The 21181-nt window shown below is 37.2% G+C and overlaps 1 protein-coding gene and 1 non-coding gene across 8 annotated transcripts; both read left to right on the forward strand.

Moving 5' to 3' along the window:
• The first annotated feature begins 61 nt into the window (after window positions 1–61).
• Window positions 62–19780, forward strand: TMX1 (thioredoxin related transmembrane protein 1). Of its 7 annotated transcripts, none has more exons than XR_012073600.1 (10): window positions 92–330; window positions 3108–3223; window positions 4542–4587; window positions 6539–6667; window positions 8582–8627; window positions 8727–8828; window positions 8939–9005; window positions 14783–14892; window positions 18049–18817; window positions 18994–19780. XR_012073600.1 is itself a non-coding variant. In XM_015235578.3 (8 exons), exons 1-8 carry the CDS (start codon window positions 78–80, stop codon window positions 11803–11805), a joined length of 765 nt encoding a protein of 254 aa, XP_015091064.1. In that variant the 5' UTR covers window positions 62–77; the 3' UTR covers window positions 11806–13317. The 7 variants fall into 7 exon arrangements, 3 of the variants coding, with proteins under 3 accessions (XP_015091064.1, XP_015091065.1, XP_006199843.1); XR_012073601.1 differs by lacking the exon at window positions 18049–18817 and having other exon boundaries at window positions 18994–19049; window positions 19700–19780; XR_012073599.1 differs by having other exon boundaries at window positions 18049–19780.
• On the forward strand, window positions 3365–3498 carry LOC116281139 (small nucleolar RNA SNORA70). Its single transcript, XR_004190587.1, has one exon. It is a non-coding gene; the product is annotated as a small nucleolar RNA SNORA70 (small nucleolar RNA).
• Window positions 19781–21181: the final 1401 nt, after the last annotated feature.

Raw genomic sequence — 21181 nt, forward strand, 5'->3', positions numbered from 1 at the left:
CCACTAGGACCTGTCTTCGTCATGCGCATTGAGAGTCCTCAAGATGCGCGCGCACGAGCGCGCGCTTCGCCGTGCTCATGCGCACTAGCAGGTCAGCCCGCGAGGGCGGAAGTGAGGCGCTGCTGCGCGGAGGTGGGGGTCGCTGTGCTTGCTGTCGGTGAGTGGGCTAGCGGCCGACATGGCGCCCTCCGGGAGTTCCGTGGTCCCAGTGGTAGTGCTGCTGCTGTTGCTTTGGGGGGTCCCCTGGACCCACGGGCGGCGGAGCGACGTGCGAGTCATCACGGACAAGAACTGGAAAGAGTTGCTGGAAGGAGAGTGGATGATAGAATTGTGAGTGCGAGGCGGTGGTCTCGGGGTCCCTTGGTGGGCCGGCGTCCTAGATCCAAGTCTGGACACCTGATTCACCCCTGTTCCTCTCATGCGGGTCCCAGGTTTCCCTGGACTGCGACTCTGAGCCGCGGGGCGGGAGTCCCCGACTCCTCGCGATCCCCTGACTCCTCTTGGGATCTGCGACTGGCTTGGTCCCACCCCCTCTTCGTTTCTCCCCGGGGAATACTGTGTTAAGTTTCTTCTGAAGTGTGCACCTCGGTTTGGTTGCTAGGGCTGTGGTGCGCCTAAGAGGTTGCGTTCAGCTTTGAATTCTCTCAACTTTTCTTCATGGCTTTGGAGGTTGAGGGGCGGGGAGTTGGTCTGACTAGTTCCTATAGTTATTTATTTCAAAATGAGTCCTCACAGACTTCCAGACTTGCTTTCACCAAACGCTACAAAAGAGGAAATTGAGCTGAATCTCTCCTCTCCTTCTGAATTATCCTTAAAAAGTAGGTCCACTTGTAGTGTTAGAATTTGAGACTCTTTAAGTTTTATTTTATGGATTAGGCGTGCTTCTTTTTATCTTAGATGCCAAGTAAATTCAAGTTGGGTTATTTAAAGAAAATCTTTCGCTTTATCATTTCTTATTTTTTTGTTTTTCTCTTTGCCCACATCTCAGTTTTCCTTTTGGATGTGTGTTTTTGCATAGTACTGAATTTCCTGGTTGTTACTTGTATGCCTCTCTAAGTGGTACTGCATTAAAATATTAATATATGGGTATGATTATAGACTCTTATTAAAGGTGCAGGTCATCATTTATTGTTCGAATAAAGTGCTGTGCCTGTGATGATTCCGCTATAATAATATCCCTTCTGCACCGGTAGATAATAAACTATCTGCCTTTGTTTTAGTCACTAAATTGGTATTGGTGGCAGTATTATTGATACCAGTGGTATTAGTGATACTGGTAAAAAACGCCATTATCGAATGTTAATTGTGTACTAGACGCTTTAAGCACTTTACTTACATTACCATATTTATTCTTTACAAATTCTGTAAGATAGGTGTTATTTCCTGTGTTTTACAAATAAGAGTCATACCTAAGAGCCTTAATTAATCTGTCCAAGTATTGCTGTAGTGGCTTTCTTTTCATCTGCAGAGCTTACCACAGGGTAGACATGCAGATGTTGTTAGAACAACTCCCTCCTTTAACAAGATTCAGATGGGTGTTTTCCTACATGGTTAGGTTGCCAGTTAAGGGAGGTGGAGGTGGTCATCCCTAAGGGAGAACTCAGTGGGCCAGATCAGTAACTCCTGAATCATAAAATGAAATAAGGCATAGAATGTTTATATGGAGAGTGAGATATAGTTTGCATATAATTTATAACTCAGTAAAATGAATTTTAAGGCACACTGAGGCTACAGAGGAGAGAAAGTATAACCAGTGACAGCATTTGGTTTTAATTGTCCTCAGTAACTTGTTTTAGGTTTTGTTCATAAAATATTCACAATTTCATAAACAAGCAATAGTGATTATGAACTAATAATGCAAAATAAAGTCAAGTATTATTTTAGGAGATTTTTATTAACTCATTTGTTCAAACTATATCAATATAGCAGTCAAAAGTAAAGTATTAGGGGATTTGAATTAGAGCATCTGTATGAAATTAGAGTATACCATAGTATTTTTTTCATTCTTTTCCTTAGCCTACCTGATATGAGGTTAAGTCTTTAAGAAGCACCTAGGAAACAAAAGGAACTTGAAAAAAGAGTCTAGTATTCCTAACAATAGTCCGCTCTTATTACAAGTCAGTTTTAAATCCATCCTCATCAGGAGTTTTGTTAGAGATATTTTCATTGTAATACAATTTATTGTTACAAGGTTTGCCTTTTATGTATGGTACTGGTCTTGTTCCACAGTGCCTATTACTTTTAGGAGTTTTATTTTCATAAAATAAGTCAAGAAAATATAATGAAGTACAGAGTGTGTACTCTTGTGTTTAACAGGTACAGGCTTTATTCTTCCTGGTTCCATTTTAAAAAGCTGAGGTAAATTATCAGATAATGTACAATAAAAGGGAAAAGTTAAATCCTAGGAAAGATTCAGGGCCTTTAAAAGACTGATTACCAGGAAAATAATTAAAGTGCTAATATTTTTGGCCACAGATTTGCAAACCCAAGGTTGACCGAGGGCTGGCTAAAGAATTTCATTTGGCCTGTTTAGTGTTTGTGTCTGGGTTGAGTTTTTAGGTAACATTTTTACATACAAAATGCAGATTTTTCAGCTTCTTTTGAGTCAGACCAGTCTGTGGATCTGGACCAGCAGTGCCCTTTGGCAGTCATGCTGAGTGGTGCTTCCCTCTTTAAGATGGGGCACAGGTTTCCCATTCACCACAACCCTGGCTGCTTCCTATTTTTCTCATACTAGCACTTGCTTTTGTGACTCCTGCATGTAAAATTATTAAAACAGTGAACTCCAAATTTGGCTTTGAGCTTTCTGGCCATATTTTAATAGAGAAATCCAAAGGCTTTTAAAGAGCTTTTTTGCACGTGAAAAAGTCTTTGTGTCTTAAGAACTTATTCTCAGAATTACTTTTCCATGATGAGCATTATCAATTCATAGTTCTTGATTTCCATAGTGTTAGACTCACACTTAAAACTGTTTGATCTTGCGGAATTAACCACTTTACTTTCTTGTTTTTAGTATAAAATAGTCTTCACAAGTTACATATTTTCGAATTTTTATCCCAGTATGATCATAGCAGAGTGTTTAACTTTTTTAAAACTGTATTTCTTAGTTATGCTCCATGGTGTCCCGCTTGTCAGAATCTTCAACCAGAATGGGAAAGTTTTGCTGAATGGGGAGAAGATCTTGAGGTCAATATTGCAAAAGTAGATGTCACAGAGCAGCCAGGTACTGTGAGTCTTTGATCAGTTTTGTTTCTTTACAGTTTGGGATGGTCTCTTTATCCTGTTTTACATGATATTACATGATCTTAACTGATATTACATGATCTTAACTCTGCCTTTCACTAGGTTTTAAAAACATAACTGTCTTCATTTGATTAAGCTAACTCACACGCCTCTCTGATGGGAACTCAGTGTGCAGTGCCTGCGAAAAGCTAATTCCCTGGTTGTGTATGCAGCTTAATCTTTTATATATTGCTCTTAAGAACCTAGGAAACATCTCTCTCCCTCCATTCTTTCCCACATAACTGCCTCCTATCTTTTTTCCTTTGCATCTCAGGCCACAGACTGGTATGTAAGACCTCTGTGAGAAGTCCTAGCACACTGTGGTCCATACCAAGCTTTAGAATAAGGAGTATGTGGTTGAGAGTCTTTGTAGAGTCAAGGTCACAGTCCCTGACAAGTGATCTGAATCCCTGTAATTGGATTCCAGATTTAATCCATTAATTATGATTTGAGGCCATGGGCTCTTAATTACAAAGCCCTCATGGTTTTGGCCTCCTGGACAAGTGGCAAGCCCGGCCCTTATGGATGCTTATTTCTTAGACCAGCCTTATCTTCCCTGTTTTTGGTCACAGTAAACCTGGATTCTTGACTCTGTCCCTATCCCAAATGGTAATGATCACTAATATTTGTTGAGCACTGATTATTACAGGTACTGCTCCAAGTTTTGCATTTATTATGTAGTCCTTATGCAACCTTGTGGAAGAGGTAATACCCCCATTTTACAGATAAGAAAACTGAGGCATTAATTAGTCCTTAGTTATTTTAGTGTTTAACACATGGCTAATAATTTTAGCTGATGTTGTTATAGTCCACTTTATGAAAGATTCATAATATTTTCCATTTTTAATAATATCTTAAAAACTGTGTTTGTTTTCTGATTGTCAGATGCAAGTTCATTTGATTTTAGGCCTAAGTTATATAGTTCTGTCCCATAACTCATCACTAGTAATCTTATAGTGGTATAATTGATCAGATGTTTTATTTATATATATTCGCTAATGTCGTCAATATTCAGACTTTACGTGGTTTATAGTTGAGATAATGTATAGTAGTTTTTTTAAGTTGCTTAAGTACATAATTGTAATTTCTTTCATTGTTTATGTTACACAGCTCAACTATTTTTTAGGTATAATTTCATATTCTTTGTCTATTGGTTTTTAAATCAGAATCAACTTTTAAGTAGTAAGTGATTGGCCCATATAACACCTGTTGTGTGTTTTTTCTTCTGTTTATTTCTGATCTTTCTTTATCATTTGTAGGACTAAGTGGACGATTTATCATAACTGCTCTTCCTACTATTTATCAGTAAGTATTTGAAGATTCTGTAGGATGCCTGATGGTATAATGAGAATAGTAGGCCCCTGGCCTAGGTCGTGTTTAAAGAGCATTATATTCAGTAAGTGTATTGGAAGGCTTACTGTGCTCTTAGTGCTGTCCTAGGTGCCTTTAGATAGGTGAATGACGTGTGAAACAACCTGATCTCAAAGATTTGTAACTGTTTAGAAGATGATGTGCACAAGAAACAGTGTGATACCATTCAGCATAGTAAGTGATTATGAGCCCGGAGATGTGGTAAGCACTGTAGGAAATTTGGTAAGGGAACAAAATTCAGCGCACTGGCCTGGTTCCTGGAGAATATGGGGTTAAAACTCAACCGTGGGGGTAGAATTTTCAGGAGTGCATAGTAAGCATTCCATCCTGAGGACAGTCTCATAAACAGTCATAAATAGGAACATGTTATGTTAACTGAGAAAGTGCTGTAGCTCACTTCTGGGGACAGTAGTAGGTGAAGTGGTTGTTAAGTCAGAATGAACAAGATTATATAGTCTTTAGTATCAGGTTTTTTAGCTTGTCTTTATCTTCTAAACAGGCCATAAGAAATCTTAAATCTGTGTATATACCCTGAACTTTAATGTTCATCTGGCTGGTGGGAATGAATGCCAGGAGGTACTTCTCTCCTCATTTAGAGTTAAGAAAACAACACGTCGGCTGTTCTGTGCATATCTTGATTTTCTTCGTCAGGTTTTTTCCCCCATGTTTGTGTCTGTTTCCCTATACCTTTTTAATTCACCCCTGCCCCCTTTGCACCTATTTACATGTATCTTCTCTGTCTCTATAAGTGCTTTCTCCCTTTTCACGAAGTCCTTTTCTCCATATCCCCTCTAGTTAGTCTCCCCCTTTTCTCAACATGCCTGAAATTTTCTGGGATTTCCTGCCCTTTTTCTTTTAGTCACATTGTTTGTCATGCCCATTCCCCTAATTTCTACCTGCTGTAGCTCTACCTATCCTTCAAAAACAGCTCAAATGCCATTTTCTCCACAAAACTCTGCTTTGGCTCTGGTTGAATAAAGGGTCCTCTAACTATAGATAGTAGGGAGCTATTGAAAGTTTTCCTATTTAAGTGATAAAAACAGAAGTATTAATGAAGTAGAATTAGACTGGCATATTATTTAAGGTCGTTTGGAAATGATGAAGGTGTGGGAGCCGGGAGAGCATTTATGACCCTGTGACAGAGCTCTGTATGTTGGGAATGGGAAGGAGGAGGTGGACGTCAGGAAGAATGCAAAGTAGGCTGTAAAACAGAATCCCTGTACCAGATGCCTCCAGCAATTTAAAGCATGATGACTGTGGCAGGAGGGGATAGCTTAGTGGGAGAGAGATGTACTTAGCATGCACACGGTCCTGGGTTCAATCCCCATCAAAAAAATAAGTAAACCTAATTACCTCCCCCACCAAAAGTAAAAAATAAATTAAAAAAACAAAGTCCTAAAGCCTGGAGGCTGAGATGATGTGATTATGACTGGCAATACCAGAAAAATGCCTTACATGTTTAATGTGTAAATAGCTAATAATAAATGCCAGACATGATTCTAACCACTTTTTATGAGGTCATTTCTTCAATATGTGTGTTGTGGCTTAAAAGTGATATTCTGAGATTTATCTCATTTCTTCCCCCACCCCGTTTTATTGAGATATAATTGACATATAACTACTTGCTGTGTTTTATAGTCTTATTATTTGGAAGAGTAATAATAACATTCTTAAGGCTTATGATTGTTTAAAAATATAACCTCAGTGTTTAATTAAATATGGGGCTAAAATGCCAAGGGTAGGTAATTAGTATAATTTGCCACTTGTGCATTGCTGATGATTTTGAATATTAGATCGATTGTAAAATGAGTTTCTAAAAATAGTAAAACAAATACAAAATTTATTTATTTGGTACTGATTAATATTTAATTCTGATCTTCTTTAGTTGTAAAGATGGTGAATTTAGGCGCTATCAGGGCCCAAGGACTAAGAACGACTTCATAAACTTTGTGAGTGAAAAAGAGTGGAAGAGTATCGAACCTGTTTCATCATGGTTTGGTCCAGGTTCTATTTTGTAAGTATGAGGGGTTTTTCTTTTATTTACTTCAGAATTAATTGGAACACAACTATATTTCATATAAGTAAAGCATTTATGCTTAGTTTTAATTCTTGGACTCATGAGATATGTTCAGATATACTACGTGATATCTTTAGTTTGACTTTATCTTCTAAGTGACGCACATACTTGGATCCCTGTTAAACCAGGAGGAGACAGTCTTTAACATTAAGATGAAAGCCTTTCCAGGAGTATTTTAGTTCTGCAGGTGGGGTCATTTGTATCATGAAAAGCTAAATAATCCCCCTAAGAATGTGAGAAATATAATGGGTATGGCTATCATTTGAGCTTAATATTTGAATGAGAAGCCTCAAACATATACTTACTCATGCTAGCTTTAGATTTCAGTTCTAGATTTAATGTGATTGAATTACTCCACCTGTCTGATCACTTTTGCTGTGAGTAGTGTGGATGAGCAGTGGCATGCCTGACGACTGAGCTTGATGTATCGGTAGAGGGTATATTCCTCCATAGCAATTTGCTGTGGAGCAGTAAGGATTGAGCAGGGCAAATGTGTTTTCTGATACTGTCTTAGGGAGTAAGGCCTCACAGGCCATTTGAGAGGCTTCTGGGAATAGTGAATTTTGCTGCAGTCACCATGGACTCATCCTGGTGTGGCTAAGTTATCTCTTACTGTCCTCTCACCACACTTGCCCTTAGAGGGTGGGGAGTTGGGCACCAACGTATAGGAGATAAAAATGCTCTGGATTCTGGGAGTGGGGGAAAGATCAGCCCTAAGCAGTACTTTGAAATAGAAGTTTATCTTTAGCACCTTTTCCTTACACCTCTGAATTGGATTGCACTTCAGCTGTCAGAATTCCCCCCGAACCATCATGCCCAACCCAGTTAAGGCAGCTGGTGTTCCTGATGGAATCTAATTAGCACAGACCTCAGTGAGGCTGCACAATGATTTATGTTTCAGTTCCTTATTCCTATTCTTGTTTTGCATTTTAACAACAGAAGCAACATGATTAAGGTATCTTTCTTTGTTGAACTGAAAATGTAACTGATTTTTGTTTGAAATCTCATGTCATAAGTGATTCTTACCTTCTTTGGTAGAAGAAGAGGCTTGCTTGTCTTTCAGTGAATCCTCAGGCAGCAGTCTGTACCTTTTTATTGGAAGCCTGAGTAAGGGGTGCTCCCAGGGTCAGCTTGACAGGTTCACCCACCCAGCGAGTGGTGACTGGATTAGGCCATCCTGCATACGGTACTCCGGCTGATGTGTGAATTGGCCTATGTTAGTGGCACCACTTCTGCTGGGGAGAACCCACAAACCTAATGTTTGGAGCATGCCTTTTTCTAACTGCCCATCTAAAGGGCTTGGGTTTAATTATGTGGAAATAATTAGTTCTAGTTACATGATGACTTAGCATTTATTTCTTTGGTAATTATTTTGCGTGTCATTGAACTATATCAAACTAATGCTATTGTAAGTTCTGTTTAATTTGAATATGAAAGGAGGGTAATTCTTACGTGGGAAGGATTAGCTCACCAAGTGCTCCTGGTTCTTCCTTCAGGCTCCCTTCTCTACTCATTCTTTGGAGGGTTTTAAGGGTGAATAAGAGCTGCCATTTGCTTACAGTGTGTCTAACTTTAAACCAGCTGGTTCCATAGAGCTCGTGACCTGTTAAGTGTTTTGTTTACGAGGATATCACATAGTGGCAAAAATTCAGAAACTATTAATTTTCATTAACAAGCCTTATTATGTCCTTGAAATCAATGATGTATCACTAATACTCAGTAACACCAGCAATAAAATCTGTTGTGTTGGGGAAACTAGAGAGTAAAAAAATAGAAGATAGAGATAACACACGTATTGTACTTCAAAGCTGTGTCTCTTACTTGGTTTTTCAATCATTTCTCTTATTTTAGGATGAGTAGTATGTCAGCACTCTTTCAGCTGTCTATGTGGATCAGGGTATGGGCTAAAATTTTATTTCTATTTTAAACATTTTTGATACTGTCACTTTTTAAAAAATGACCAAGTTTTTAGTTTACTTTTTTCTTTTGATTTTAGACTTGCCATAACTATTTTATTGAAGACCTTGGATTGCCAGTTTGGGGATCATATACAGTGTTTGCTTTAGCAACTCTGCTTTCAGGACTATTATTAGGACTTGTAAGTACTTCATTTTCAGAGTACTAGGAAGAAAAATATTTTAGAATTTGCTAGTACAGTTGCACTAGCTTTATAGTATGTATTCATATTTCTTATGTTTATTTTTGCAGTGCATGATATTTGTGGCAGATTGCCTTTGTCCTTCAAAAAGGCGCAGACCTCAGCCATATCCTTCCAGTAAGTACGTTTTAAAATGTTTATTTTTATTCACTATAGTCCTGTTCATATCTGTAAACACAATCACACATATAGCAGGTTGCCTTTCTAGCTTAGGTTTCTAAATATGGAGTGGTGGGGGAATTGCGGTTTATATTTCATGTAAAAATGACAGCCCAGTGTATTTAGGAATGTAGTTTTTTCCTTGGTTTTTATAGTGTGGAGAGTTTTAACACTGCATATGACTTACAGATATTTGATAACATTGACCTGATGTCAGTTTATTTGAAAACTTCATGATATTCATGGATCCATTTGAGAATATACTTGGGTCGAAAAAAGTTGAATGTATTCCACTCTTGAAGACATTCACAGATACAGTGACCATATTTGAAGGTTTTTCTTTGTGTGCTGATGAAATCAAAAATTTTCTGTTAGGATATTGGGAAAAGCAATTCCTGTAGCTGCTTTAGGACTGGCATTGACACTGTGCTAAAAGATGAGTTTATATAGTTGGAATATTCACTGCTGTCTGTCTAAATATAATTATCTACCAATCATTTGTTTTTAATCTTGAAAATTATACCGTTACGAAGGCCCTCGTATTTGCTGTTTATTAAGAACTTTCACTTTCTTTCATCTCATTTGCTTTTCAGCGACACTCTAAAGTAGACTGCATAAGTGATATTCTTCCCATTTTGTGGTTGAAGAAACTGAGGCTCAGAGAGATGAGCTGTTTTTCCAAATTCACACAGAAATGACAGAACTGAGAGTAGAACATAATTCCTGACGTTCCTGTTCTGCCTTTTGTGACCTAGGTCTTACTGAGGTCAAAATTCCTGAAATGAAATCAGTAGAGATTACACCTACAGTATTCCTTGTCTGTCAAAAAACTGATAGGGTTTTTAAAAAATTTCTTAGATAGTTGCATTGATACTAAAAAGGACATTGGGGGAGGGAAGAATTTTATCTACCAAGGGCCCCTGAACTGTAGGGAAAAATGTAATAAGCACAGATTACTTAAAAGATGATTTAAAAGTTGGTGAATTTAAATTTTATATTAATTTCACTTCAAAAACCTCAAAACTAACAACAGATTTATCTTTTAAGTAACCTGTGGCACAGCTGATAATAATCCATACTTTAGTGGGGTACTGCCCCTTCTATAGCAGGCTGCATGATTTGAGTTGTCTTCCATTATGTGTATTTCGCTTAGATTTTGAGTTGCTGAGGAAAAACTGAACTCAGTCTAGCTTTAAGCAGAATAAAAATTTATTGGTTCATGTAGTGAGGAAGTCTGAGGCCAGACTTGACTGGATCCTGGGGCTCAAACGTTAAGATGCTATGTTTCTGAATTGCTCAGTTCTCTGTGACTCTGCATGCTCCATTTTTGACTCTTTTCAGTCCTGAGCATAAAATGACTATGAAAGCTATAGCTCATAATCCCAGAGTAAGAAGAAAATATACTTCTCCCTACACCCACCTATCTTTTAGATAAATTCTGATGTACTCCCCTTGTTGTAAGGAGCTCACTTTTTGAAACAGTCAGTATAAACCAGGGTTTCTCAGCCTTGACACTACTGGCCTTTTAAGCTGGATAGTTCTTAATTGTGACGAACTGTCTTTTATACATTATTGAATGTTCAGCGGCATCCCACTGGTTGCCGGTAGCATCACCCCTCTCAGTTGTAACAACCGAAAATATCTCCAGACATTGCCAAGTGTTCCCTTGGGGGCAAAGTCACCCCTGGCGGAGAACCACTGCTGTAAACTGTTGTGCTCAGCACAACCACATGGGATGTGGTGTAGAAAAGGGGTTATTAACCCAACAGAAAGAGGAATGCCAGGCAAACCAAACAGCAGATTGTCTACTGTGTGGTAATTCCTTCCCATAAGTTTTCTGCCTTGCACCCCTGTGTTCTTCCTGCTCCAAGCTGAATTGCCTAGGATTAGGAGCAGTCTGGGATCACTGAACAGTGGAAAATTCATTTACCAAATCCTGTGTTCTGTATGTCAGTAACATGCTATAGTGTAAACTTAAGTTAACTAGCAAAAAATAGAGGGAGAGGTAGATGTGTGTATTTACATATTAAAAAATGCGTTGAGCTGTACACTTAAGATGCATACATTATACTAGTAATTATACCTTAATGAAATTATATATATGGGAAAGAGGAAGCACATTTATGAAATAACTTGAGAAAAATATGGATAGGAAAATAACTTTTAACTGTCTGATTCCTGTTCACCTGGGAACTGAAGTGAGTGATGTTGAAGTTTGTTTCAGAATAACTTATTAGCTAGAAGATTTACCAGCAAATTAATATGATAGTTGTATATAATGCAGTGTATTTTCTTAAAACATCCATATTCACAGCATTAATTCTGCTTCATTAATTTCAGTTCAGTTTATGAATAGGTTGGTAATTAGAGTGGATTTGGTAAGTAAAATGGATATTCCAAACCGGGTCTTTTTACAGCATCACTTATTTTTGAAAATAACGTTTCCCTTTTGGAAATCCAAATGTGATTGATAAGTAAATGCTAAAGCAGTTTGTGGGCATATGAATCATTTCTTGATTCTACTCTAACACCAATCTAATATGTCAGCAAAAAATACATTTCTGGTCTTTATCTTTAAGAAAAATTATTACCAGAATCTTCTCAACCTTTGAAAAAAGTGGAGGAGGAACAAGAGGCTGATGAAGAAGATGTTTCAGAAGAGGAAGCTGAAAGCAAAGAAGGACCAGACAAAGACTTTGCACAGAATGCCATAAGACAACGTTCTGTGGGTCCTTCATTGGCCACAGATAAATCCTAGTTAATTTTTGCAAATATTTTCATATGATTTTGGCAAAAACAAGATGATTTTCTTTTGGTTTGAAGTGAACTATGACTTGCTTATACATTACAGGATTCAGCCTAGATTGTCATCAGATTGAACAGTCTACCTACAAAAAATAGAAGTAGCACTACTAAGAAAGTTTGAAATAGGATTTAAGAACAATATGGTGGTTCAAACAGTTCTTTAATTTTTGAAAAATCTGGTGCCAAGCAATACGATTTCTGTATGTTTGTTTAGTAATAAACTTTTCAAATCTAAATTGAATAATTACCCAACTATTGCATTATTGAAATATTTAAGGAGACTAGAGAAAAAGATTTCTCATTTGATACAATTTTTCTCAGTTTCACTGTGTGAAAAAAAAAGAACATATTTCCCATAAATGGGAACTTTGCCCACTGTCTCAAATGTGTGTTTCAGTGACAACTCTGTTCGTTTTAGAGATAAAGTCCAAAATTTCTTCATATTTTTAGATTATGCAACTAATAAAAACTACTTTACAGTTTTCTACACATGATAATACAGGATATGTTTAGGAAATTTTTTTTTTAAAGTCCATGGTATTGTCTTGATTCCTATAAAGGTTGATTGCCTTTTTTCTTCTCTGTTCTTCATACCATGGGTTACATTTTTCATTTTCCAAATTGGATAATTTCCTGGAAATGTTTTTCATATTTTAATAAGTAGTAGTACTTTTTTTGTTGTTTCAAACTGAAGTTTACTGAGGGATCCTTAAAACTGAAGAGCTGTCTACTGGTAATTTAAAATCTTGGCCACTTGTCTCAGATTTTACATCATTCTTGTTGAACGTCTACTTGAACTTTTTTTTCTGGACGTGAAGGTGAACATTCCTCGTTTTCATTTGATTTTGTGGAAAAGCCTTGGTATTTTACATTTTGAAAGTTAACAGAAGCATTCTACTCAGGAAAAAGCATCTTGTAATATATGTTTTCAATGTATATTTGTCTTCATACAGAAAGTTCTTAATTGATTTTACAAAAGTCAGTGTATGCTTGATGTTTTAAACTTGTAACAGTCTTAGATTTTGAAAAGACAAACCGTATTCTATTATACTTTTTATTGTGTGATGTCTCACAGATGGGTATCAGCAAGATGGGACATTTAATATATTTTTACTCCTTAAAGCGTTAGGATAGAGTTTTTACCTTACAGCAAAAGGGAGGGGAGTGGGTGGACACGTAGGGTGGCAGTAAAGAACTGTATTAACTACAGGAAGGGGAAAAACCATAAATATTCAGAATAGAACACCTCTCCATTATGGTAATAGATGACTTCTGTAATGTCCCCTTTTGTCTAGATTTTCTGCTGTGTGAATCCATTAAACTTACAGTATCATAATGTACACCAGTTTTCTTTAAAGGCTTCTCCTTTAGAATATTAAATATTCTACCATTGAAGAGCTTGGATGTGTAATAATTTTGTGATGGAAATATTCTAAGCACAAAATAAACTTTTCTAAGCACTTCACTGAAGCTGAAGACAAGTGTGATTTTGGGTTGCGTATTTAGAAATGCTTAATTACGTTGTATTTAACAGTGTTCAAATGAATAATTGTGTCACTATATGTACTTGACGTGTAATCAGAAGGGTAGAGTCATACACATCATTCTCTGTTACTTGAGATGATAGAAAAATGCTGCTCATTATGGGTTCTGTTTTCTAATGTTGTACTATACATGACAAATTTTAAGTTTTTAACTGATTAGGAAATATGATACATACGTAAAATTGAAAGTAGGCTGAATGTGTAGAGACTTGATATTTCAGAGAACGCATGATCTTGCGTGTAGACATCTGAATAATCAGTTTTCTGTCACACCAGAGGCTTGGAGAAACTATTAGGATCATTTTACCTATAACAGACCCCTTTTGTTTCTATATTGGTTTAGAGGGGCTCAGCATGGAGGCTTAGCCACAAGTCCTTTAGGAGGGAATAAGGTGCAGCATCAGCATCCTGGAGAACCCTACTCCCTGGCACCACCCCAGTCATTCATCTCCACCATTGAAGCACTGGAATCTCATCACTCCAACAAAAGATGCAGTGTTCTGTCTCATACTGTCTAAATACTTAAATGAGGAAGACTGATAAAAGTTTTAATGAAGATTCCATAGCTAACATTTTCAACATTTTGAGTATTGGAGCTGTGCTGTTCTGTGATAATTCATCTAGTCTAATCATAATGTATGATAGCTGATAGCATTACACATCCTTCAGGTGAACAGGCTCAGAGAGACATGGCAGGAACAGGGACAATTTGAATCCACAAGATTTCAGATCTTGTGCTTTTGTTTTCAGCATGGGTACTGAAAAATAGCAATCTGTATGCAAAATTACAATATAAATTTAGAATTTGAGACAAAGCTGTAGTGTTGTGGGGAGACTTCTGGGCAGAAGTCAAGGGACCTGGCTTTGAATCTTGTCTCCGCCCCGACTAGGAATGTGACTGCCACTTCTCTGGACTTTTGATTTTCGTATTTGTGAAATGAGGGTAAGTTGAGTAATCTAGTGTTCAGATAAATGACTCTGAGGAAGTTTTTGAAATGAAAAATAAAGTTACTTGTGACTTTAGCTTCCTTGGCAAGTTTCCTGGAATATTCATGCCAAGTAAATGAAGACAGTCCAATAGTAAAGCTGGTAATGCTGGCGGTGAGCTGTGTGTGTGTCACTAGCACTGACTTGTGTCCTCAGCCTTCTGAGATGGCGGAGCAGGAAAGGAAACAGCCTTTCCTGCCTTCATTCTCATAGTAAGCACTGATGTCTGCTGTAACGTGTACATACTTCACGCCAGAACCCAGATTTTAAGTTCTTTTCTTTGCAGCCCTGTGCTTCAGGGAAAGCTGACTCCATCCTCACTTAATAGGGGAAAGTTTAAATCCTATTTTATTTGGATTTTGTGTTAATGAGCAAGTTCTTATGTGTCATTTTTGACAGTAACTTGAGTCTTCTATTGAGAATGGGAGCAATGTAAATTTGAAGGTGGTAAGGAAGAAAGAATTGCTTTGCCATTTTGTCCCCTTTGAGGAGGAGGAAGAAAGCACAAGGTATGTTTATGTCTTTTGAAATGTGTGGGGGTTTTTTTTTTAGTTTTTTATTTGTTTATTGTCAAGATTAAATGAGATAATTTATGTGAAAAATGCCAGTTATAACCTAGCATATGCGAGCAGCTCAGTATGTAATGTTTTTTAATCTAATGTTTATGAAAGGGGATTCCAGTTGAAGAACCCAGCTGCTTAATACAATACATAACTTGCATTGTATTTTGAATCATTTTTGAAGTGTTATTTTGCAAACCTGTAAAGAGTATGATTACTTTTTTGAATATGACTTTCGAACTCCTTGTCAATAGGTGCTGGAGAAGCCAAACTAAATAACTTTCAGTTAGATACTGTGTGCAAAAGTTTTTTTGTCATGTTCGGTGTTTATATATGAGTTCAGATTATTAAATGACCTCAACCTTCAGGCTGACTTTGAATCCAAGGATATGTAAATTGCACAAAATGGTTTGTTACTTATTCTCACCTTTGCTTTTGAGCTTACAGAGAAATTATGGTACACAATGACTGGACACTTTTTTTCATTAAATTAAAGGACTATCCTTTAAGATTATATTCTTCTGCTTAATGTTTTTAAAATTAAAAATACTATATTAAAAAATAAGTAGTAAATTCAAAGTTGACAATCTCTTGTGAGTATCCTAAATTTGGAGAATTTTACTGGACCATAAAATTGTGAAGTCTGGGAACCACTCATCTAGTCTAAGATGAATAAACTGAAGTTTCTTCATTAGGCAGCTCATAAGAGGCCGTAGAAAGTAAGGATTCAGGTCTCCTCACATCAATTAATTTCTTCCTACTTCATGACCACTGTGAACTTAAATGCCCTGTTTGTGTTAAATAGAACCCAAGTCTGATCAAAAAGGGCTGTTGGCTTATAGAGCTATCAGGTGACAGTGTGTATCGCTATGTCACTTAGGCCTGTAGTAACAGGCTGACTCTTGTTAGGGGCTAATGCAGTTGGTGACTTGAAGTTGAAGCCAGTGCTCATTTACCATTATGAAAATTTGAGGGCCTTTAAGAGTTATGCTAAGTAGACATTGCCTGTGCTCTGTAAATGCAACAACAAAACCTGAACAAAGCCTCATTTCTCTGTGTCTTTGTTGGAAAGACAAAATCATCAAGGTGAAACATTATCCTTGAATTTTAGTTGCATTATTAACATTTCAGCCTCTTCATATGGGGAGATCAGATTGAACCTGATGCATGGTACTAAGGATGGAAAGACCAGTTGGGTACACTGAGATTCTGTTGCTTTTTTCTCCTAGTTGACGCATCATTATAAAACTTAAGAGTACAAGAGAAGTACCCAAGTTAAGTTCATGTGGATCACATTTGTATCTTGGCGCTATGATGGCTTAATGTTTGCCAAATGTATTCATTCAACTACTAATCTTGAAGTGGACCACAAAGAAAGCTCCGATGGTGCTAGTTATCCAACTTTGCACAATACAGCTTTTATTACAATATTATCCATTTTCTGTCCCTTGACCCCCATTGATTTACCTTATCTCTAACATGAGGTATTGTTAAAAACATGTTACTGGTGTGTATTGTTTTACACTTTACAGAGGGCTTTCATAAGCTTTATCTCACTTGGCTTTCTCAGCGATCTTGATTTTAGGGCAGGTATTACTATATTGTTATTATTTTACATATAAGAAAATTGAAACTTTGAGAGGCCAAGAGACCTGCCTGAAGTTACACAACCAATAAGTGCTGGAATTAAGACTTGAACCTAGGATCACTGACTTTAGTATAGAGTTAAGTGTTTTTCAGATTATCTTGTGTAAAACTCTAGTCCCACAAGATGTTTTCATGCAGAAGGTCTTCATGGTGAAATGAGTTTGGGGAAAACCTCTGTGTACTGTTCTCCTGGATGTTCATAGTACATTAGTCCCTGTATCAACGAGACCAGTTTACCTTTGTTCAACCTGATATTCCCCAGATTTATTTGAATATAGAACCCCTTTTAAAATTAACACCCTCTGAACACCCCAAGGCATTAGTATTCATTAAAGTACACTTTTGGGGGAATATTCCATCTAGTAACTTCTCTTATATCATGCTATCTTAATCTTATATGGGGCTTTTTTTTTTTGGTACCTTAAAATTTAAGCTTTTCCCTATTCCCTTAGAAACAACAATATTGAAATTAGGCCAGTTAATAACCCTACAATAACTTCTAAGTGTTCCAGTGAAGAGTCACATGTCTCTCACTTTAAATCAAAAGCTAGAAATGATTAAGCTTAGTGAGGAAAGCATGTCAAAAGCTGAAATAAGCTGAAAGCTAGGCCTCTTGCGCCAAACAGTTAACCAAGTTGTGAACGCAAAGGAAAAGTTCTTAAGGGAAATTAAAAGTGCTACTCCAGTGAACACAGGAATGATAAGAAAGCAAAACAGCTTTATTGCTTATATGGAGGAAGTTTGAGTGGTCTGGAGAGAAAATCAAACCAGCCACAGCATTCTCATGCCAAAGCCTATTCCAGAACAAGGCTCTAACTCTTTAATTCCGTGAAAGTTGAGGGAGGTGAGGAAGCTACAGCAGAAAAGTTTGAAGCTAGTATGAGGTTTAAGGAAAGAAGCTGTGTTCATAACATAAAAGTTCAGGGTGAAGCAGAAGTGCTGATGTAGAAGCTGCAGCAAGTTCTCCAGAAGGTCTAGCTCAGATTATTCATGAAGGTGACTTCACTAAACAACAGATTTTCAATGTAGACGAAACAGCCTTCTGTCAAAAGAAGATGCCATCTGGGACTTGGACGGCTAGAGAGGAAAAGTCATGCCTAGTTTCAAAGCTTCAGGACAGTCTGACTCTTGTTAGGGGCTAATGCATTTGATGACTTTAAGTTGAAGCCAGTGCTTATTTACCGTTACGAAAATCTAAGGGCCCTTAAGAATTTTGCTAAGTAGACTTTGCCTGTACTCCGTAAATGGAACAACAAAGCCTGAATGACAGCACATCTGTTCACAGTGTGGTTTACTGAATATTTTAAGTCCACTGTTGAGACCTACTGTGAAAAGTTTCCCCCTTTCAAAATATTACTGCTCATTGACAATGCTTCTGGTCGCCTAGGAGCTCTGAGGGAGATGTACAGTGAGATCACTGTTGTTTTCATGTCTGATAACACAACATCCATTCTGCAGGCCATGGATGAAGGAGTCATTCGATTTTCAAGTCTTACTATTTAAGAAATACATTTCTTAAGGCCAAAGCTGCCATGGATAGTGATTTCTCTGATGGATCTGGGCTAAGTAAATTGAAAACCTTGCGGAAAGGATTCACCATTCTAGATGCCATTAAGAACATTAATGATTCATGGGCAGAGGTCAAAATGTCACATTAACAGGAGTTTGGTAGAAGTTGATTCCAACCCTCATGGATAACTTTGAGGGGTCCATAACTTCAGTGAAGAAAGTGACTGCAGATGTGATGAAACTTGCAAAAGAACTAGAATTAGAAGTGGAGCCTGAAGATGTGACTGCATGGCTGCAATCTCGTGATAAAAGTTGAATGGATGAGGAATTTTTACAGATGAGCAAAGAAAATGGTTTCTTGAGATGGAAACTACTCCTGGTGAAGATGCTGTGAAGATTGTTGAAGTGACAACAAAGGATCTGGAATATTACATAAACTTAGTTGATAAGGCAGTAGCAGGGTATAAGAGGACTGACTCCAATTTTGAAAGAAGTTCTGTGGGTAAAATGGTTATCAAATAGCATTGAGTGCTACAGCGAAATCATTCGTCACAGGAGGAGTCAATCAGTGAGGCATACTTCATTGTCTTATTTTAAGAAAATGCCACAGCCACCCCAGCCTGCAGCAACCACCACCTTGATCAGTCAGCAGCCGTCAACATGGAGGCAAGACCCTTCCCACCAAAAAGATAATGACTCACTGAAGACTCAGATGATGGTTAGTATTTTTAGTAATAAAGTATTTTGAAATTAAGGTATGTACGACTTGTTTTTAGACATAATACTATTGCACATTTAATAGACTGAAAAATAGTGTAAACATAACTTTTTTTATGTACTGGGAAACTGAAAAATTTGTGTGACTTGCTTTATTGCAAATTCGCTTTTTTGCAGTGGTCTGGAACTGAACCTGAAGTAACTCCAAGGTTTGCCTGTAACAGACTTTTTGAGTAAGTGGTAGGACTTTACAAAGCTCTTTAATAATAGTTCCAGAAAACTTGGTCCCCCTGTCACTAGAGATAGATTTGAATTTCCTAGGTTGGTACATGAAATCAGGTAGTGTTTCTCCTATGGTAGAACCAGACCTCTCTGGCAGAGACTTCATTCTATCCTGAGAGCAAGCAAATTATGACCAGGCATATTTAAAACCCATAGCAGCGTGTACTTGTATGAAATCCACTTGGGCGTGATCAAAGAGGACCTGAATGTGGGGGTTTTGTCCATGTTCAACCTTTAGTTTTTCCAGGGTAATGGTAATGAAATGTGTACAAGGAAATTTAGTAGTTTCCCCACTGTGATGGATAATTTTATGTGTCAACTTGACTGAGCTAAAGAATGCCCAGATTGTTGTAAACATTTTTGGGTGTGTCTGTGAGGGCGTTTCTGGAAGGGATTAGCATTTGAATCACTAGGCTGAATAAAGAAAATCCACCCTCACCAATTTGGACAGACAGCATTAAATAAGTTGAGGCCAACATTGAACACAAAGGCTGAGAGGGCAGATCCACTCTCCTTTTACCCTCGGACATCAGAGCTTATAACGGTTTGGGGGCCTTTGGCCTTGGACTGAATTGTATCACTGGCTTCCCTGTTTTTCCAGCTCGCAGACAGCAGATTGCCAGACTTTGTGGTCTTCATAACCATGTGATCCATTCCTATAATAAATCTCTTCATATATATATATGTATGTATTTATGTATTTATTTATATCTCTTTTTTTGTACTTTTTTATTTACAAAGAGATCTAGGTGGATGCTGCACACATAGTAGGTTTGTGTCACAACTAAAGAATGTAAAGTTTAAGAAATCCCAGCCTTCTTTTTTTTCATTGCAATATAGTTGATTTACAATGTTATATTAGTTTCAAGTGTACAACATAGTGAATTGGTATTTTTATAGATTATACTCAATTTAAAGTTAGTATAAAATATTGGCCATATTCCCTGTTCTGTACATTATATCTTTGTATCTTATTTTATACCCAATAGTTTGTAACTCTTAATCCCCTTCCCCCATCTTGCCCCTTCTCTCCACCTCTCTTCCCACTGGTTACAACTAGTTTGTTCTCTGTGTCTATATATTCCTGTTCTGTTAAATTCATTTGTGTAATTTCTATTTTTAGATTCCACATACAAGTGAAATCATAGAGGGTTTGTCGTTCTCTGTGTGACTTCACTAAGCATAATACCCCCCAGGTCCATCCATATTGTTGCAAATGGCAAAATTCATTCCTTTTTATGGCTGAGTAACCTATTGTATGTAGACATACCACATTTTCTTTATCCATTCATCTGTTGATGGACACTTGGGTTGCTTACGTATCTTGGCAGTTGTAAATAATGTTTTCTGGTTGTTTCTGTAGTTCTGTAATAGAAATGTTAATTTCCTTTAGTCTCTTCCCTTGTGGTTTGACAGTTTTCTTTAGTGTTATGTTCCTGCTCCTTTCTCTCTAATTTTTGTGTATCTGGTTAGTTTTTGATCTGTGGTTGCCATATGTATTGATCTATATATCTACTTTTAAGCTGATAGACATTTAAGTTCAGGCACATTCAAAAAGTGCTACATTTTTTGCTACCCACCCGCCATACACACATTTTGTGTTTCTGATGTCATAGTTTACATCTTCATGTGTATCCCTTAACTGTTTATTATAGTTACGGTAGAGTTTTACAGTTTTTGTCTTTTAACTTTCATACTAGTTTATTTAAGTGGTTCATCTATAGCCTTTACTATATATTAACCTTTACCAGTGGGATTTTTTTCTTCCTATAATTTCTTTTTCCTTATTGTAACCTTTTCTTTTTCACTTAAAGATGACCCTTTAACCCTTCTCGTACAGTCAGTTTAGTGTAGATGAACTCCTTTAGTTTTTGCTTGTCTGAAAAGTTCTTTATCTTTCCTTCAATTCTGAATGATAACCTTGCTGTATAGGGTGTCTTAGGTTTTGGATTTTTTTCCTTTAGCACATTTTTTTTTCATGTTTTTTCTTTGTTGTTCTGCTTGAAACCTGTTCTGTCTGGAATGCTATGGTGTCTTTTTAGTCCAATACGTTTTGTTTCTGTAAAAAAAATGCTATTTTAAC

Source organism: Vicugna pacos, chromosome 6 (genome assembly GCF_048564905.1).
Source record: "Vicugna pacos chromosome 6, VicPac4, whole genome shotgun sequence".
NCBI classification, from domain to species: Eukaryota; Metazoa; Chordata; class Mammalia; order Artiodactyla; family Camelidae; genus Vicugna; species Vicugna pacos.

What these genes read in the sequence shown, in the direction of transcription:
- TMX1 (XM_006199781.4), top strand. Translation starts at nt 179, where the DNA reads ATGGCGCCCTCCGGGAGTTCCGTGGTCCCAGTGGTAGTGCTGCTGCTG. An exon ending in TTTGGTCCAGGTTCTATTTT is followed by an intron (nt 6,668 to 8,581) that starts GTAAGTATGAGG and finishes CTCTTATTTTAG; the next exon opens with GATGAGTAGTATGTCAGCAC. An exon ending in CAGGACTATTATTAGGACTT is followed by an intron (nt 8,829 to 8,938) that starts GTAAGTACTTCA and finishes TTATTTTTGCAG; the next exon opens with TGCATGATATTTGTGGCAGA.